This window comes from Sparus aurata, chromosome 1 (genome assembly GCF_900880675.1).
Source record: "Sparus aurata chromosome 1, fSpaAur1.1, whole genome shotgun sequence".
Taxonomy (NCBI): domain Eukaryota; kingdom Metazoa; phylum Chordata; class Actinopteri; order Spariformes; family Sparidae; genus Sparus; species Sparus aurata.
Genome location: NC_044187.1, coordinates 2,832,138 through 2,846,706, shown reverse-complemented (window position 1 = coordinate 2,846,706; position 14,569 = coordinate 2,832,138). Strand labels below are relative to the sequence as shown.

At 46.2% G+C, this 14,569-nt stretch overlaps 2 protein-coding genes across 3 annotated transcripts; both read right to left on the bottom strand.

The window, feature by feature from the left end:
* Positions 1-961: 961 nt before the first annotated feature.
* On the bottom strand, positions 962-5,924 carry prokr1a (prokineticin receptor 1a). Of its 2 annotated transcripts, none has more exons than XM_030411499.1 (3): positions 5,829-5,924; positions 3,408-3,865; positions 962-1,918 (listed from the first exon to the last, which is right to left on the bottom strand). In XM_030411499.1, exons 2-3 carry the CDS (start codon positions 3,833-3,835, stop codon positions 1,237-1,239), a joined length of 1,110 nt encoding a protein of 369 aa, XP_030267359.1. In that variant the 5' UTR covers positions 3,836-3,865; positions 5,829-5,924; the 3' UTR covers positions 962-1,236. The 2 variants fall into 2 exon arrangements, with proteins under 2 accessions (XP_030267359.1, XP_030267367.1); XM_030411507.1 differs by lacking the exon at positions 5,829-5,924 and adding an exon at positions 4,001-4,133.
* A 2,072-nt stretch (positions 5,925-7,996) lies between these two features.
* snrpb2 (small nuclear ribonucleoprotein polypeptide B2) lies at positions 7,997-12,948 on the bottom strand. The gene is made up of 7 exons (XM_030411650.1): positions 12,816-12,948; positions 12,175-12,245; positions 11,432-11,604; positions 11,218-11,352; positions 10,923-10,958; positions 8,424-8,512; positions 7,997-8,338 (listed from the first exon to the last, which is right to left on the bottom strand). Exons 2-7 carry the CDS (start codon positions 12,236-12,238, stop codon positions 8,179-8,181), a joined length of 657 nt encoding a protein of 218 aa, XP_030267510.1. The 5' UTR covers positions 12,239-12,245; positions 12,816-12,948; the 3' UTR covers positions 7,997-8,178.
* Between the last annotated feature and the right edge of the window lie 1,621 nt (positions 12,949-14,569).

Below are 14,569 nucleotides of genomic sequence, written 5' to 3'. Positions count from 1 at the left end.
GTTCTGTAGCGTGTCGTGACTCAGACAGACGACACTTTGCATTGATTGATGCTGATGACCAGCCGGTCGGCCTCATGAATTTGAACAGCGTCTCTGCTGACGAGCTCCAGCTGCAGACACACAACACCTGGGTGGATTCATGCGCTGCAGCGTCGCATGTTTAACACACGATCACACTGAGAAGGGAAATCTTCCACTCATGCAACATGAAACAGCTTCCCGTCTCCCATCATCCTCTCCTGCAGCAGGAAACAACTTCCCCCTCATGTTACTTCCTCATGTCACACAGAACCGGGCCACGATTCTGCTCCCATGAACAAACTGAGGGAAGGAGGACTGTATTAATGTTCAAGGATGAGACAATTATCACACCGTGAAAATACAAATGAAACTCCAGCGCAGTAAAGCAAAGTTACTCCACTGGAGTTCTGCTGAGGACGTGATGTTAAACCTGGACCCAGCGTTGGAGGTGGAGTCCGGTGACAGCCGACTAACCCGGCTAACATCCGGTTTAGCGCCCGGCTAACTTCCCAAATGTTATCGGCCCAAATGGATCAAGTTCTGGCCGTGAAACGAGTCAATTCTCATCAAAGAACTGTATTTAGTATGAAGCATTTTGTGGCTCCAGAAGAAGCTAATCTAATAAATTACATCCAGTGATGTCACTCGGTGGCAAAGTTGCATTGTGGGTAATGTGCGCAGCAGGTGAGATCTCTGTTCTGCTGCGTCGACCCAACAGGACCATCACTCATTACCCACAATGCAACATTAGATTACATGCAGCCAGTCCAGTCTGAATGTGTTTGTTTATATGTGAAGGTTTATTCAGCTTCCTGTTCTCGACTCACACAAACACACAAACACACAAACATCAACACGACGGCAGTGAGTCGCGTTCACATGCAAAGTAACACAAAGACAAACCGTCAACCACAAACTGACACACAACAACAGCAACGAATCAAATGTCAGAAAACTGTTTAAATGAAACAGGTGGTGTGGATTCAGTCAGTAAAGAGCTCCACCAATCAGAGATGCTGCACTTCACTGCAGAGCTCTATCGTCCTCATGATTGGCTCGGCTGTTTTAGAGCAGCGAGCCCAGTGATGTGATTGGCTGAGAGTGTGTTCTCGCTCCGTACTGTTGGAGTACAAATTATTGTTACCTGTTCTCCAGCTGATGTTCTGAGATCTCCAGAAAAGTTTAAGTCCAGGCTCGTCCAGTGTCCTCGGCCCGTCAGAGGTTTGACCTCCGAGCTCCGTCCACGTCCTCCGTCACTCGGAGCGAGGAGGTCCGAGCCTCGCCGAACGTCACCAGCTTCATCGGGAACTTGGCGTCCTTCTTCAGGCGCTTGTTGTTGTTGCGTACGCTCATGAAGCAGAGCGTGTTGATGACCCCGTTGCTCATGGCGATGCACTCGATGATGTAGAAGGCCACCAGGGAGTTTCTGTCCCTGGAGATGAGGGTGGGGTAAAAGTCCCGCAGCAGGGCGAAGCCGTAGTACGGCGCCCAGCACAGGACGTAGGCGACCAGCACCAGAATCAGCACCACCACGGTCCTCCGACGCCTGTGGAGCCTCTTCCGGATCTGCTCCGTCTGGAAACCAGGAACGTCCTTGAACCACAGCTCCCTGGAGATCTGGATGTAGCACACGGCCATGACGGTCACCGGGACGATGAACTCCAGAGCGAAGATGAGCAGGAAGTAGGACCGGTAGTAAACCTGCTGGTCCACGGGCCAGATCTGAGCGCAGAAGGTCTTGTAGGTGCCGCCTTCCACGTGCGGGTACGTCGTCTCGGAGGCCATGTAGGCCGACGGGATGGAGATGAAGATGGGGACGATCCAAACCGTCAGGATCACACAGTACGCCGTCTGCCGCTTCATCCGGGGCCGCAGAGGGTGCAGGATGGCCATGTACCTGCAGACACACAGAACCACAGAAGAAGAAGGTAAAATACACATATTCAAAAAGCGTCTCCATTCATATCTCCAGCAGATTCACTGCAGGCGTCAATAAAGTTAGATTCTGCTGTGGCTGTTCTGAATAATCAGGACTGGAAGCTGTTTGATGCTGTGAGAGTTTCAAACTGCTGCCAGCCAGAGAAGCAGCAACGAGTCCGCGTTGAATCAGACTGTTAGTGAAGAGTGGTGTTGCTGATCCAGAGGAGAGCAGGACTCGGTCAGGCACACCGCCACATGTTTGGCTGAGAACTTACAGGGAAACTGGAAGCACGCAGATGTTCTGGGATCTGTGGAGCTGATCCATCTTTCCTCTCTGCAGATTATACATGAGAGGGCTGTCAGCTGTGATAGATGAAGCTCGGGGCTGCTGGTCCCAGAGTGCCAGCAGCTACAGCTGATGATGGATTCAATTCAGGAGCCCAGAAGCTGCAGAATGTGAATCATGTGTCGGCTCCTCCTCAGAGTCCGGAGGTCTGTTCTGGTCTGTTCTGGTCAGGACCCGGATCCTCTACCTGCCTCCTGTTTTCCTCTCAGCTCACTGTGCGTCCAAACTATCAGAAAACTGTTTTTCTCTGAGTCTAAGAAACGTGTTGTTATAACGAAACATGGTGGATGAAAGCAAACATTTTTATTGTTTCCTTCACTCTTATCGTCTCTCAGACACTGTACATCAGATCAGCTGTCAGCGCTTTTTAAACACAATGTAAAACAACTGTTTGGTGCACGTGAACACACCAACGCAACAACGAAATGTTAAAAATCCTAGGAGCACCTGAATGCAGCAGCGTCAGCATCTGAGCGTGACATCAGGAAAAAAGATGGCTGCCGCGTGAATATAGTCTGTGGTTTGGTTTGACTTTGCACAGCCCCTAATATTTCATATTTGTGTTTTTACTGGTTTATTTTCTAAGAAAATCTGTAAAATAAAAGTTTTGGATAATTCGTCACCGAATGACGTCTGTGAGTTGTGTTTCCTCGTGGTGATATTGTGACGCTGCTGCTGCAAAGACGACATTATTCATTTATTTAGTCTCCAAAAGAGACGAGAAAGCAGATAGAAGTGTTGCTTTATAACCACGCAAATAAACTTGTCGACTGCCAGTTTTGTATTTAAACGATCGCAACACAGATCAAACATGTTCAGTCAGCAGGTCCATCTGTGGTTCTGAACCTGTTCGCAGTTGTACGATGTGTTCAAGAGTTATGGCCGTTTATACACCGTAAGCCCCGCCCACAACGCTCTGACAACCAATGATTACATGAAGCTCTAATATCTTCCAGATTTGGTGAAGACTGGACGAGGAGAGAGGAAGTTTGTCTGAACGACTCGCTGCTCAGGAGTTAGAACACTGTGGTGTCGGCGACGCCGTCCGCACAGCAACCTTCTAACCTGTTCGCCAACACATTAATTGATCTTAATTGATCCCGTCTCCTCGGCGACCCACCTGTCCACAGCGATGGCCAGCAGCGCGTTGGTGGAGACGTAGAGCGAGACGGTGCGCAGGTAGTTGGTGGCGGCGCAGAGCAGCAGGCCGTGATCCCACGACAGCTGCTTCACCACGTAGTAGTCCAGCAGGAAGGGGCAGCACACCGCCGCCACCAGCACGTCCGACACGGCCAGGTTGGCGATCAGCAGGTTGGTGAGGTTGCGGAGCTGCTTGTAGCGAGCGAGGCTGGCGATGAAGAGGCAGTTCCCCACGCCGCACACCAACATGATGCCCCCCAGGACCACCGCGATCACGATGGTGGCCACGAAGAAGGCCCGGCCCTGCGTGGTGTCCGGGATCTCGTCCGGTGGAATCTCGTAGTCCAGGCCGTCACTCGCCAGGAAGTAGTCCGCCAGACTCACGGTTCTGTTCAGCGGGGCGTCCATTTTGGATCAGGTCAACATGCTTAGACGCGTCTGTGAGGGGGAAACACAGGAAACAACACGGTTACACTCTTCATGATGTTTCTACAATGTTCTGGTTGAATAAAGAATACGTGTCCTGTGTGGACAGAGCCGGTGCTGATCCAGTCCTGCTGGAGGAGTAAACACCTGGAGTCTCATCAGGTTCTGATCCGGAGCCGTTAACACAGATTAATCTGTAACTTTCTGGATTAAAGAAGTGATTGATCTTCACTCCTGTTGATCAGCCCGACTGCAGCAGTGATCCGGAGCGGACCTCAGGTTCTGTTCTGTACTGTTGACTGGAGCTGGAGGGGAAATGGACTTTAGGAGACAGAGAACCAGAACCAGAACCAGAACCAGAACCAGAGTCTGCTGGGTGCTGACTTCACTCAGAGCTTCTCCTCCTCTTGTTGTTGTTTTGGTCTCTTCAGTGGATTAGTTCATAAAAAGAAAAACACAGCCCCGCTCGTGCTCCAACGTGTTGTTCCAGGAGCGCTGGATGTATCCCAGCATGCATTGTGTGAAACATTGCGAGCAGGTCAGCGGTCCGTCTCGGGGCCTCTCACACAAACACACATATGGACTCTAGATTTACTGTCTGCTGACGGTTTGTCAGCTCTCCGGCTGCTCGCAGACCTACAGAAATATTGGATCTGAGTTTTCAAACACTTCGTCTGCACAGATTTGCTGACGTGGTTGCTAGGTTACAGTGTTGACGAGGGCGAGCCGTTAGATTCGTCCACATGTTGGGGAATGTCTCATCTGAGCGCCGCCGTCTGAAGAACTGTTCTGTGCTCCGACAGAAGAGCTTTGAGCCAAACTGTGATGAGCAGTCAGTCTGTTCTCAGGACTGAAGACACCAGCAGCAGGAGGGTCCGAGATAACGAGCCGGGTCCATTAATCATCACTCAGCTAACGGCTAACGGTTCTGTTCATTAAAGGAGCAGTCCACCTGGAAGTCCAGTCATCGGAAGGTTTCATAGTCCACAAAACATTAGATTGTTAATAAAGTGTCAGTTTGTTGTGATTGAAGTCAAACCTCATCGTCTCATCAACACGGCACCAGAACCAACAGGGAGCCAACTGGGTCAGAGAAGGTTCTGAACAAGATGGACGTCACAATAAATCTGCTCATATTGACGTCTGCGGTTCTGGTTCTGGTTCAGTTCTGTGTGCTGCTGATATACAGAAGCAGCTCAACAGTGTTCAAGTCAGGAGACGACGTCACAAAATTAAAATAACTAAAACTAAGTTTTGAGTAATCTATTACTCTATGCAAACAGTAATCTTTCAACATAATATATTACTTAAAAATTAAAAGTAATAGATTACGCAGACAGTAATATTTCAACATAATACATTACTTTAAAATTAAAGTAATCTGTAACCATTGCATTTTAAAGTAACTAAAAAGTAGTTTTATAAATAATAGATTACACAGGCAGTTTTAAATAGTATATCACTTTAAGATGAAAGTAACTAAAAAGCATTGTGTTAAGTAATCTATTACTCTATGCAGACAGTATTATTGTAACATAGTATATCACTTTAAGATGAAAGTAACTAGTAATATGTAACGTGTTGCAGTTTGAAGGTATCTTTCAGAGTGAACTGATGCTGAAGTCTGAACTTGACTTGACTTCTGGACCGGTTCGGTCCGCGGACAGAACACTGACAAACACCTGGATCATTAAGATCAGAGAAACAAGCGAAGAAGAAGAAGAAGAAGAAGAAGAGAGGACACCTCAGTGATGAAGACATGAAGTGTGTGAGAGAAGCGGTGTGATGATCAGAGGAGAAGAAGAAGAAGAAGAAGAAGAAGAAGAAGAGACAGTCAGCCAATCAGTCGATTAATAACCGACAGTCTCTCCTCAGTAATCAACACGTTGCGCTCATTAACAGCATCAGATAAAACAACACTGAGCTCAGATCAATAATTAATAATCATATTTATATTAATATGTTAATCACAGACCTGACGCTGCTCTCTCTCTGTCCGCGCGCTCTGCTCCTCTCAACTGACCGCGAGACCGCGAGGCGCGTTCACGTGACAGCTGCTGCAGCTGTAAAGGTCCAGTGAGCAGGAGGAGGTTCTGATGGAGCAGCAGGAGGAGGAGGAGGTTCTGATGGAGCAGCAGGAGGAGGAGGAGGTTCTGATGGAGCAGCAGGAGGTTCTGATGGAGCAGGAGGAGGTTCTGATGGAGCAGCAGGAGGTTCTGATGGTTTATTATTATTATTATTATAATTATTATTATTATTATTATTATTATTATTATCATCATTATTATTATTAGTAGTAGTATTATTATCATTATTATTATTATCATTATTATTATTATTTCTAATAAATAATATTATTATTATTATTTCTAATAATAATAATAATTATTATTATTATTTCTAATTACTATTATTATTATTTCTAATTATTATTATTATTATTATTATTATTATTTCTAATAATTACTATTATTATTATTATTATTATTATTATTATCATTATTTCTAATTACTGTTATTATTATTATTTCTAATTACTATTATTATTAATAACATTATTATTACTATTAATAATCGTGTTATTGTTATTAACAATAATAACGTAATATTATTAATAATAATTATTATTATTATTATTATTACTAATAATAATAACAGTATTGTTATTAATAACAATAATAACATTATTACTATTATTATAATGATAATATATACATTATTATTATTAATAATAATAATGATATTAATGTTATTATTGGTTATTATTGGTAATAATAATGTTATTATTATTTTCATTATATCATTATCAATAATAATAACGTTATTATTATTATCAATAATAATAACATTAATATCATTATTATCAATAATAATAATGTTATTATCATTATTATTATTATTATTCAGACTCTCTTCCTGTCATAAAGTTGACATGTTTTATTTTCCACCTGGATTTTATTGAGTCTTTCTTGTCTTGTGTGATGGTGTGTGAGGCAGGTGAGTCATTAATAATGTACAACAGTTAAATGAGTCACATTAACTCGTCTTTACAAAAATGTGTTTCGAGCTGATTAAACTCAAAGTTTGTGGTGTTTTTATTCTTTCACCTTGACGTCTGCTGACTTTACTGATGAATCAGATCGATGTGATGATTAACTTCACATCTGAAGTCGACTCAACAAACCATTCAACATTAATTAGCTCAGATATTTAATACAGTGTAATAACCATAATCACACTGAGCCAGAGGTCAGTTAACAGGAGTTAGAATTATAATTACAAGTCTTCTTTTTCTTTGTGTCATGTGCTGATGATCATTTCAGACCGTGGTCAGTCTGAAGTGGTTACCTGTCATGGAACAGCAATTTATTTATATCCTATAGCATGTGTGAGTGTTCCTGTGCTGCTCTCAGACAGAAGCAGGCGATGACTCGATGACTCCTGCGAGCTGATCAGAGAACAGATGGTTCACCTGTGTGGCCTCATCAGACGCTCAGCCGTCAACAGCGCTCTCTACAATCACTTCAGGCTGAATGAAACACTTCTGCAATCACTCCTCCTCCCGTAAACCCCCGCTGTCATCTGATCACAGCTCACAGTGATGAAGCGTCTGTCTGACCTCGTTCAGCTGCCTGCCGATCAATAACTGTCCTGCGGTCGTGTTCACAAGATGACAACAATACTCAGTGACAAGATGAACTGTGCTTCAGCTCAGCGAGAGCAGTCTGAGTGCTGGAACGACAGATTAACGAGCGCTGGAGGAAGAAATACCACTGCAAGTCCTGCAGAATGCAGTTTATCGACGATTTCCTCCACTAATCAATACGTTGTTTGATCTATTAAGTCAGTCGATCGGTGTTTTGCCAAAGCCCAAGACGACATCCTCAAACTGTCTTTCATCCACAGCTCAGAGACGCTCAGGAGGAAACTAACAGGAAATATTCACATTTAAGAAGCTGGAAATAAACGACTTAATCAGATCGATCGGTTATCAGAACAGCTGTGGACTCATCTGATTGATCGCTGCAGCTCTGGTCTGAAGTCTACAACGTGTTCAGCAGACAATCAGACGCTGAGGAGGTTTTTGGTTTCAGCCTGAACAGAAACTCATGTTTGAAGAATTCATTTTTAAAAAGACAACAATAATGGAAAAGTCTTTTATTTTACAAAACAAAACGCAGCTCAGAGGTTTTCCTCCTCGACCTCGAGAGCGTCACAGAAAAGAAAAACTTCAGAAAGCTCTGTAGGATTTACAAAAATCAGGAAGGATCTGGACCGGGCCGGTCCCTGTCAGTCACTCAGAGTCTCTTTGTGTCCAGATCAAACTACTTCTTGGCGTACGTGATCTTCATGGCGCAGGTCGCCGTGATCCTGAAGCCCTGCAGCGCGTCTTTGGCCACGCCCGCCTGCGTGTCGCTCTCAAACTCCACGAAGGCGATGTCGTGTTTCCCCGGGACGAGCCGGACCTCTTTGAACCCAGGAAACCTGCCGGGGACAAGAACACTGTTAACACACTGGTTCTGGTTCCTGTGAAGACCTGGACCTGAACAGAGTCGGACCCTGAACTCACTGGTTGAACAGCATGGAGAGCATCATCTCGTTGGTCTCTTCCGGCAGGTTGTTGAGGAACAGGATGTAGTTGGGCGGATTGTCGGGCACCTGAGAGGAAAACACGTCCTGTTAATCTGTTAAAGGGACAGTTCACCCAACGATGTAAACGCATGCTGTGTCTCAGTTCAGCTCTGCATCCTTCAGAGGAGCATCTGAAGGCCGATTATGTCACAACGCAACATGAAGGCTGTCCCAGTCTGAAGGCTCCTCCAGATGCTCCTTCTTCCCAAGATTCTTTGCGCACCCGAAAAAGAAGAAAGAAAGAGAGGAAATGGCGACATCACGTGGCGTAGATCGTCACGATATGTGCCACGACTACGCCACGCGATGTCGCCATTTTCTCTCTTTCTTCCTTCTTTTTGGGGTGTGCAAAGAATCTTGGGATATGTGAGGGTAAAACATCTGGTGACGCAACCAGGAAATGCTCCAAAGGCTAGACCGTCACATTTAACAACGGCTGACGAGGTTAACAAGGTCTCTCTGAAGGACTCGCCTTCAAACACCACAAAGGCCGAGTCCTTCAGAGGCCGAGTCCTTCAGAGGCCGAGTCCTTCAGAGGCCGAGTCCTTCAGAGGCCGAGTCCTTCAGAGGCCGAGTCCTTCAGAGGCCGAGTCCTTCAGAGGCCGAGTCCTTCAGAGGATGCAGACCTGAACTGAGACACAGCAGCAGTCATCATCTCCTCCCTCCATGCTGATGGAGAGTCAGGTGAGCTCCACACAGCTCGTCTTCTGTAATCCAGTTTGTTTTCTATCATACATGTTTGATATCTGCACCTCATGCTGTCGCCTGCAGTGACTATATATATAAAGAAGAAGAACATGACGAGCATAAAGGGCTGTGTTGTGCTGAGGACGACTAAACAATCAAATTCTGCCTCTGTTGCTCAGTTAGTTTTTGGCCTCTTCAGCACAAATGTGACTGCATGTAAACCGCAGCCTGCTGAACACGAGGAGGCGGCTGAACGTGTGTGAAGTCGACAGACGTCAAGTTCCTGCTGCTTCCCGACTGTCAAAGACTAAAGAAAGGAAACCTGTAGGAGAGTCTCTGTGTGGGCCGTCCTGTTTGTCAGTGTTTACAGTGAAGCAGTCAGTAACAGTAAATATTAAATCATCAGTTCAGACATCAACACTGTTCAAAGGACCGGCAGCGAGTCTTCAGGTTTGTGTGAAGTTCAGGTTTTCTATTGTTGCTGGACAAAATGAACATTAAAGGATGAATTCAGTTTGTTTTGTTCCTTTAATAGCTACTGAGATGTGCAGCAGTTGAACAGAGAGGTCACCTAGTTCTGGTTCTGTGTTCCCGCCATCACCTGCGCGTGGTTTAGTCCGTGTTAAAGCAGTGAACATGCCGTGGACGCTCAGCAGGGTCGCACCTGATGACGTCGACATGGAAACGCTTTTTTGTGTAAATGCAAGTTTTGCATTGTTTTGCCGTTTATGATGGATCGTTTGGATGCAAATATTCTTGAAACGATGCCAAGAAAGACGGAGGAAAAAAGATCATTTGGTACTTTACGACATGGCCTAAAGGTTCAGTCTGTAGATTAAAGGTTCAGTCTGTAGATTAAAGGTTCAGTCTGTAGATTAAAGGAGCAGTCTGTAGTTTAAAGGAGCAGTCTGTAGTTTAAAGGTTCAGTCTGTAGATTAAAGGAGCAGTCTGTAGATTAAAGGAGCAGTCTGTAGTTTAAAGGAGCAGTCTGTAGATTAAAGGAGCAGTCTGTAGTTTAAAGGTTCAGTCTGTAGTTTAAAGGAGCAGTCTGTACATTAAAGGAGCAGTCTGTAGTTTAAAGGAGCAGTCTGTAGATTAAAGGAGCAGTCTGTAGTTTAAAGGTTCAGTCTGTAGTTTAAAGGAGCAGTCTGTACATTAAAGGAGCAGTCTGTAGTTTAAAGGAGCAGTCTGTAGATTAAAGGAGCAGTCTGTAGATTAAAGGAGCAGTCTGTAGTTTAAAGGAGCAGTCTGTAGTTTAAAGGAGCAGTCTGTAGATTAAAGGAGCAGTCTGTAGTTTAAAGGTTCAGTCTGTAGATTAAAGGAGCAGTCTGTAGATTAAAGGAGCAGTCTGTAGTTTAAAGGTTCAGTCTGTAGTTTAAAGGAGCAGTCTGTAGATTAAAGGAGCAGTCTGTAGTTTAAAGGTTCAGTCTGTAGATTAGTTGAAGAAATGTTGATGAGCAGAGAAAGAACCTCACTGGCTGATAAACTGAATAAACAAACTGAACTTAAAGGACAACACCACTTATACCGTTTTACTTTGTCTACATGTGGCGGACCCTGCCACCTCTCTAGTTTCAAACAGTGTCCTGTGACCTGATTATCCTCTGAGAGCAGCTGGTTAATTAACAACCTCGTTAATATTGTAAATATTAAAATTCTGACTTTGAGTTTCTTCTCCAGAACTACAGAATGTCCCTTTAAATCATCAACCTGGTTTATTAGAACTGTTGAAACCAATGTGTTAACTCACCTGTGCTGCAGGGGAGTGAACAGGTGCTGCTGATCCCTGCAAACAACAAACACACACGATGGTGAACAAAAGAACAGTGACGTTTCCTGTCTGTAGTTTCCACGTTAAAGCAGTCAAACAGCTGATTTCTAACAGTTACAACAGAACATGTGATCGACCTTATCAGGAGAATTTCAGTTGTTCTGCATGTTGTTAGATATTTAAAGCTGCTGTTAGCATTGTCGTAGATTGAGCTAACTTCCTGTCTGTTTCTCCTCCCTCCTCTCTACGTCACTCTTTTCCTTTTTCCACTCACCACTGCTGGTTTCTTCGTCAGGCTCGACGGCAGCTCCAGAGCCTTCTTCTTCTTGTCTTTCTTCTTCTCCTTGTCGCCGTACGTGCCCTTCACCTTGGCGATGACCTCGGAGTCCGTCTTTGCATACTGTATCCTCTGGAACACACATGAGTCAGTTAAAGCCAAAGTTCAGAGGTGAAAGCAGTCAACCAGAACATCATGACTCTCAGCCTACCATGGGCTTGTTGTAGAAGGGGAAGCCCTGCAGTTGCCTCAGTGCGTTGGTGGCGGCGGCGAGCTCTTTGAAGACGACGAAGGCCTGTCCCCTCATCTTCATGGTCTTCATGGCCACGATCTCGACGATCTGACCGAACTGAGAGAAGAGCGCGTAGAGCGAACGCTTCAGCTCTGCAGGAGGAAGAAGAAGAGAAGAAGACGTCACGTCCGACTGAACCTACACAACTCTGCACCGCTGAGACGACCAACGCATGACGTCAGCACATCAGCGCTGCCTGATGACATCAGCACAGCACAGATATCAGGAGAGTCACGACTTCAATTCTTCATCTAAAGTGTAACGATGTTGTCGTCGTCAGTGAGACTTAACTTACTCTCTCTGTTCTTTAAACTCACAGCCTCTTAGTTTAAAACAGTTTTCTAATGGAAGAACAACTAACTTATAACATATATTAGGACTTATTAACTGATAATTGATTGTTAAGGCAGCCGACTATCTATTAAAGAAATTGCTAATAATGTTGCATCCCTCGTCAGTCACTTTTTAGATGATTAGTAAGTATTTTAAAATCAAGTTGACGTCTACAATGCCACAGCTAATCAATTCCCAATCACACAAAAGACAACATAAAAGCAAAACCAGAAGATGAGCTTATAAAAGGACATTTTCATTAATTAATCTGTCATCATCACTGTTGACTGCTCGTTATGAAGCCGCACAGAGAATAAACACACACTCACCTTCTTTCTTGACTTTGTCATTGATGTTGTTGATGTAGATTGTGTGGTTTGGTCGGATATCCATGATGTGTCTGCAGAGACAACAGAGAGGCAGTTTAAAGCGTATAGTCCTTTCTATATTGTATCTTTCTCTTTATCTAAATCTTTTTTAGTATTTTGTCTGTCTACCTGCTACTGTAACAAGTGAATTTCCCCGATGCGGGATGAATAAAAGGTCTAAAGTCTGATTTACTTCATCTGCTGAGATCCGTGTGTCAGGCTAGCTGCTAACAACAGCTGAGAGGTTTAAATATGTCAGGAGAAGATGCTAGCTGCTGCAGATATCGATCAGAACTAAAGATTTCACCCATTAATGTCCCAGCTCAGGTGTTTTTATCCTGTTTTCCCACGTTAGCCGCGCAGTTACAGCTGCTAGCAGCGTGCGTTGTCTGTACGTCGGCTACATTCATTCATAACGTTAGCTTAGCAGCAGTTAGCTGTGCGGCTAACTGTTTGTTATGTGTGTGTATGTGTGTGTGTGGTGAAACACACCGCCGGCTGGTGTTAATATATACATACACAGGTATCAGAAAGGCGGGAAAACTACAGACAGGTGAGGAAAACAGACACAACTGTATAAAAGTATAAAATATGGAGCTCACCTCCTCAACTCTCACCGCTCATGTACGACAGGAAACACTCGCTGCTGCCGCCGAGAACACCGGCGGCGGCTTTATGCTCTACCGCCCCCCGCAGGCCGGGAGGGGAACTGCAGGCCGGGAGGAGAACTGCAGGAGGAGGAGGACTACAGGAGGAGGAGAACTACAGGCCGGGAGGAGAACTGCAGGCCGGGAGGAGAACTACAGGAGGAGGAGAACTACAGGAGGAGGAGAACTGCAGGCCGGGAGGGGAACTACAGGAGGAGGAGAACTACAGGAGGAGGAGAACTACAGGCCGGGAGGAGAACTACAGTAGGAGGAGAACTACAGGCCGGGAGGAGAACTGCAGGCCGGGAGGGGAACTACAGGCCGGGAGGGGAACTACAGGAGGAGGAGAACTACAGGAGGAGGAGAACTGCAGGCCGGGAGGAGAACTACAGGAGGAGGAGAACTACAGGAGGAGGAGAACTGCAGGAGGAGAACTACAGGAGGAGGAGAACTACAGGAGGAGGAGAACTACAGGAGGAGGAGAACTGCAGGCCGGGAGGGGAACTACAGGAGGAGAACTACAGGAGGAAGAGAACTACAGGAGGAGGAGAACTGCAGGAGGAGGAGAACTGCAGGAGGAGAACTGCAGGCCGGGAGGAGAACTACAGGAGGAGGAGAACTACAGGCCGGGAGGAGAACTGCAGGCCGGGAGGAGAACTACAGGCCGGGAGGGGACCTACAGGAGGAGGAGAACTACAGGAGGAGGAGGACTACAGGCCGGGAGGGGAACTACAGGAGGAGGAGAACTACAGGCCGGGAGGAGAACTACAGGAGGAGGAGAACTACAGGCCGGGAGGAGAACTGCAGGCCGGGAGGAGAACTACAGGCCGGGAGGAGAACTGCAGGCCGGGAGGGGACCTACAGGAGGAGAAGAACTACAGGAGGAGGAGGACTACAGGAGGAGGAGAACTACAGGCCGGGAGGGGACCTACAGGAGGAGGAGAACTACAGGAGGAGGAGGACTACAGGAGGAGGAGAACTACAGGCCGGGAGGGGACCTACAGGAGGAGAAGAACTACAGGAGGAGGAGGACTACAGGAGGAGGAGAACTACAGGCCGGGAGGGGAACTACAGGAGGAGAACTACAGGAGGAGGAGAACTACAGGAGGAGGAGAACTGCAGGAGGAGAACTGCAGGCCGGGAGGAGAACTACAGGAGGAGGAGAACTGCAGGAGGAGAACTACAGGAGGAGGAGAACTGCAGGAGGAGAACTGCAGGCCGGGAGGAGAACTACAGGAGGAGGAGAACTGCAGGAGGAGAACTACAGGAGGAGGAGAACTACAGGCCGGGAGGGGAACTACAGGAGGAGAAGAACTACAGGAGGAGGAGGACTACAGGAGGAGGAGAACTACAGGCCAGGAGGGGAACTACAGGAGGAGGAGAACTGCAGGAGGAGAACTACAGGAGGAGGAGAACTACAGGCCGGGAGGGGAACTACAGGAGGAGAAGAACTACAGGAGGAGGAGAACTACAGGAGGAGGAGAACTACAGGAGGAGGAGAACTACAGGAGGAGAACTACAGGAGGAGGAGAACTACAGGCCGGGAGGGGAACTACAGGAGGAGAAGAACTACAGGAGGAGGAGAACTACAGGAGGAGGAGAACTACAGGAGGAGGAGAACTACAGGCCGGGAGGGGAACTACAGGAGGAGGAGAACTACAGGAGGAGGAGAACTACAGGAGGAGGAGAACTACAGGCCGGGAGGGGAA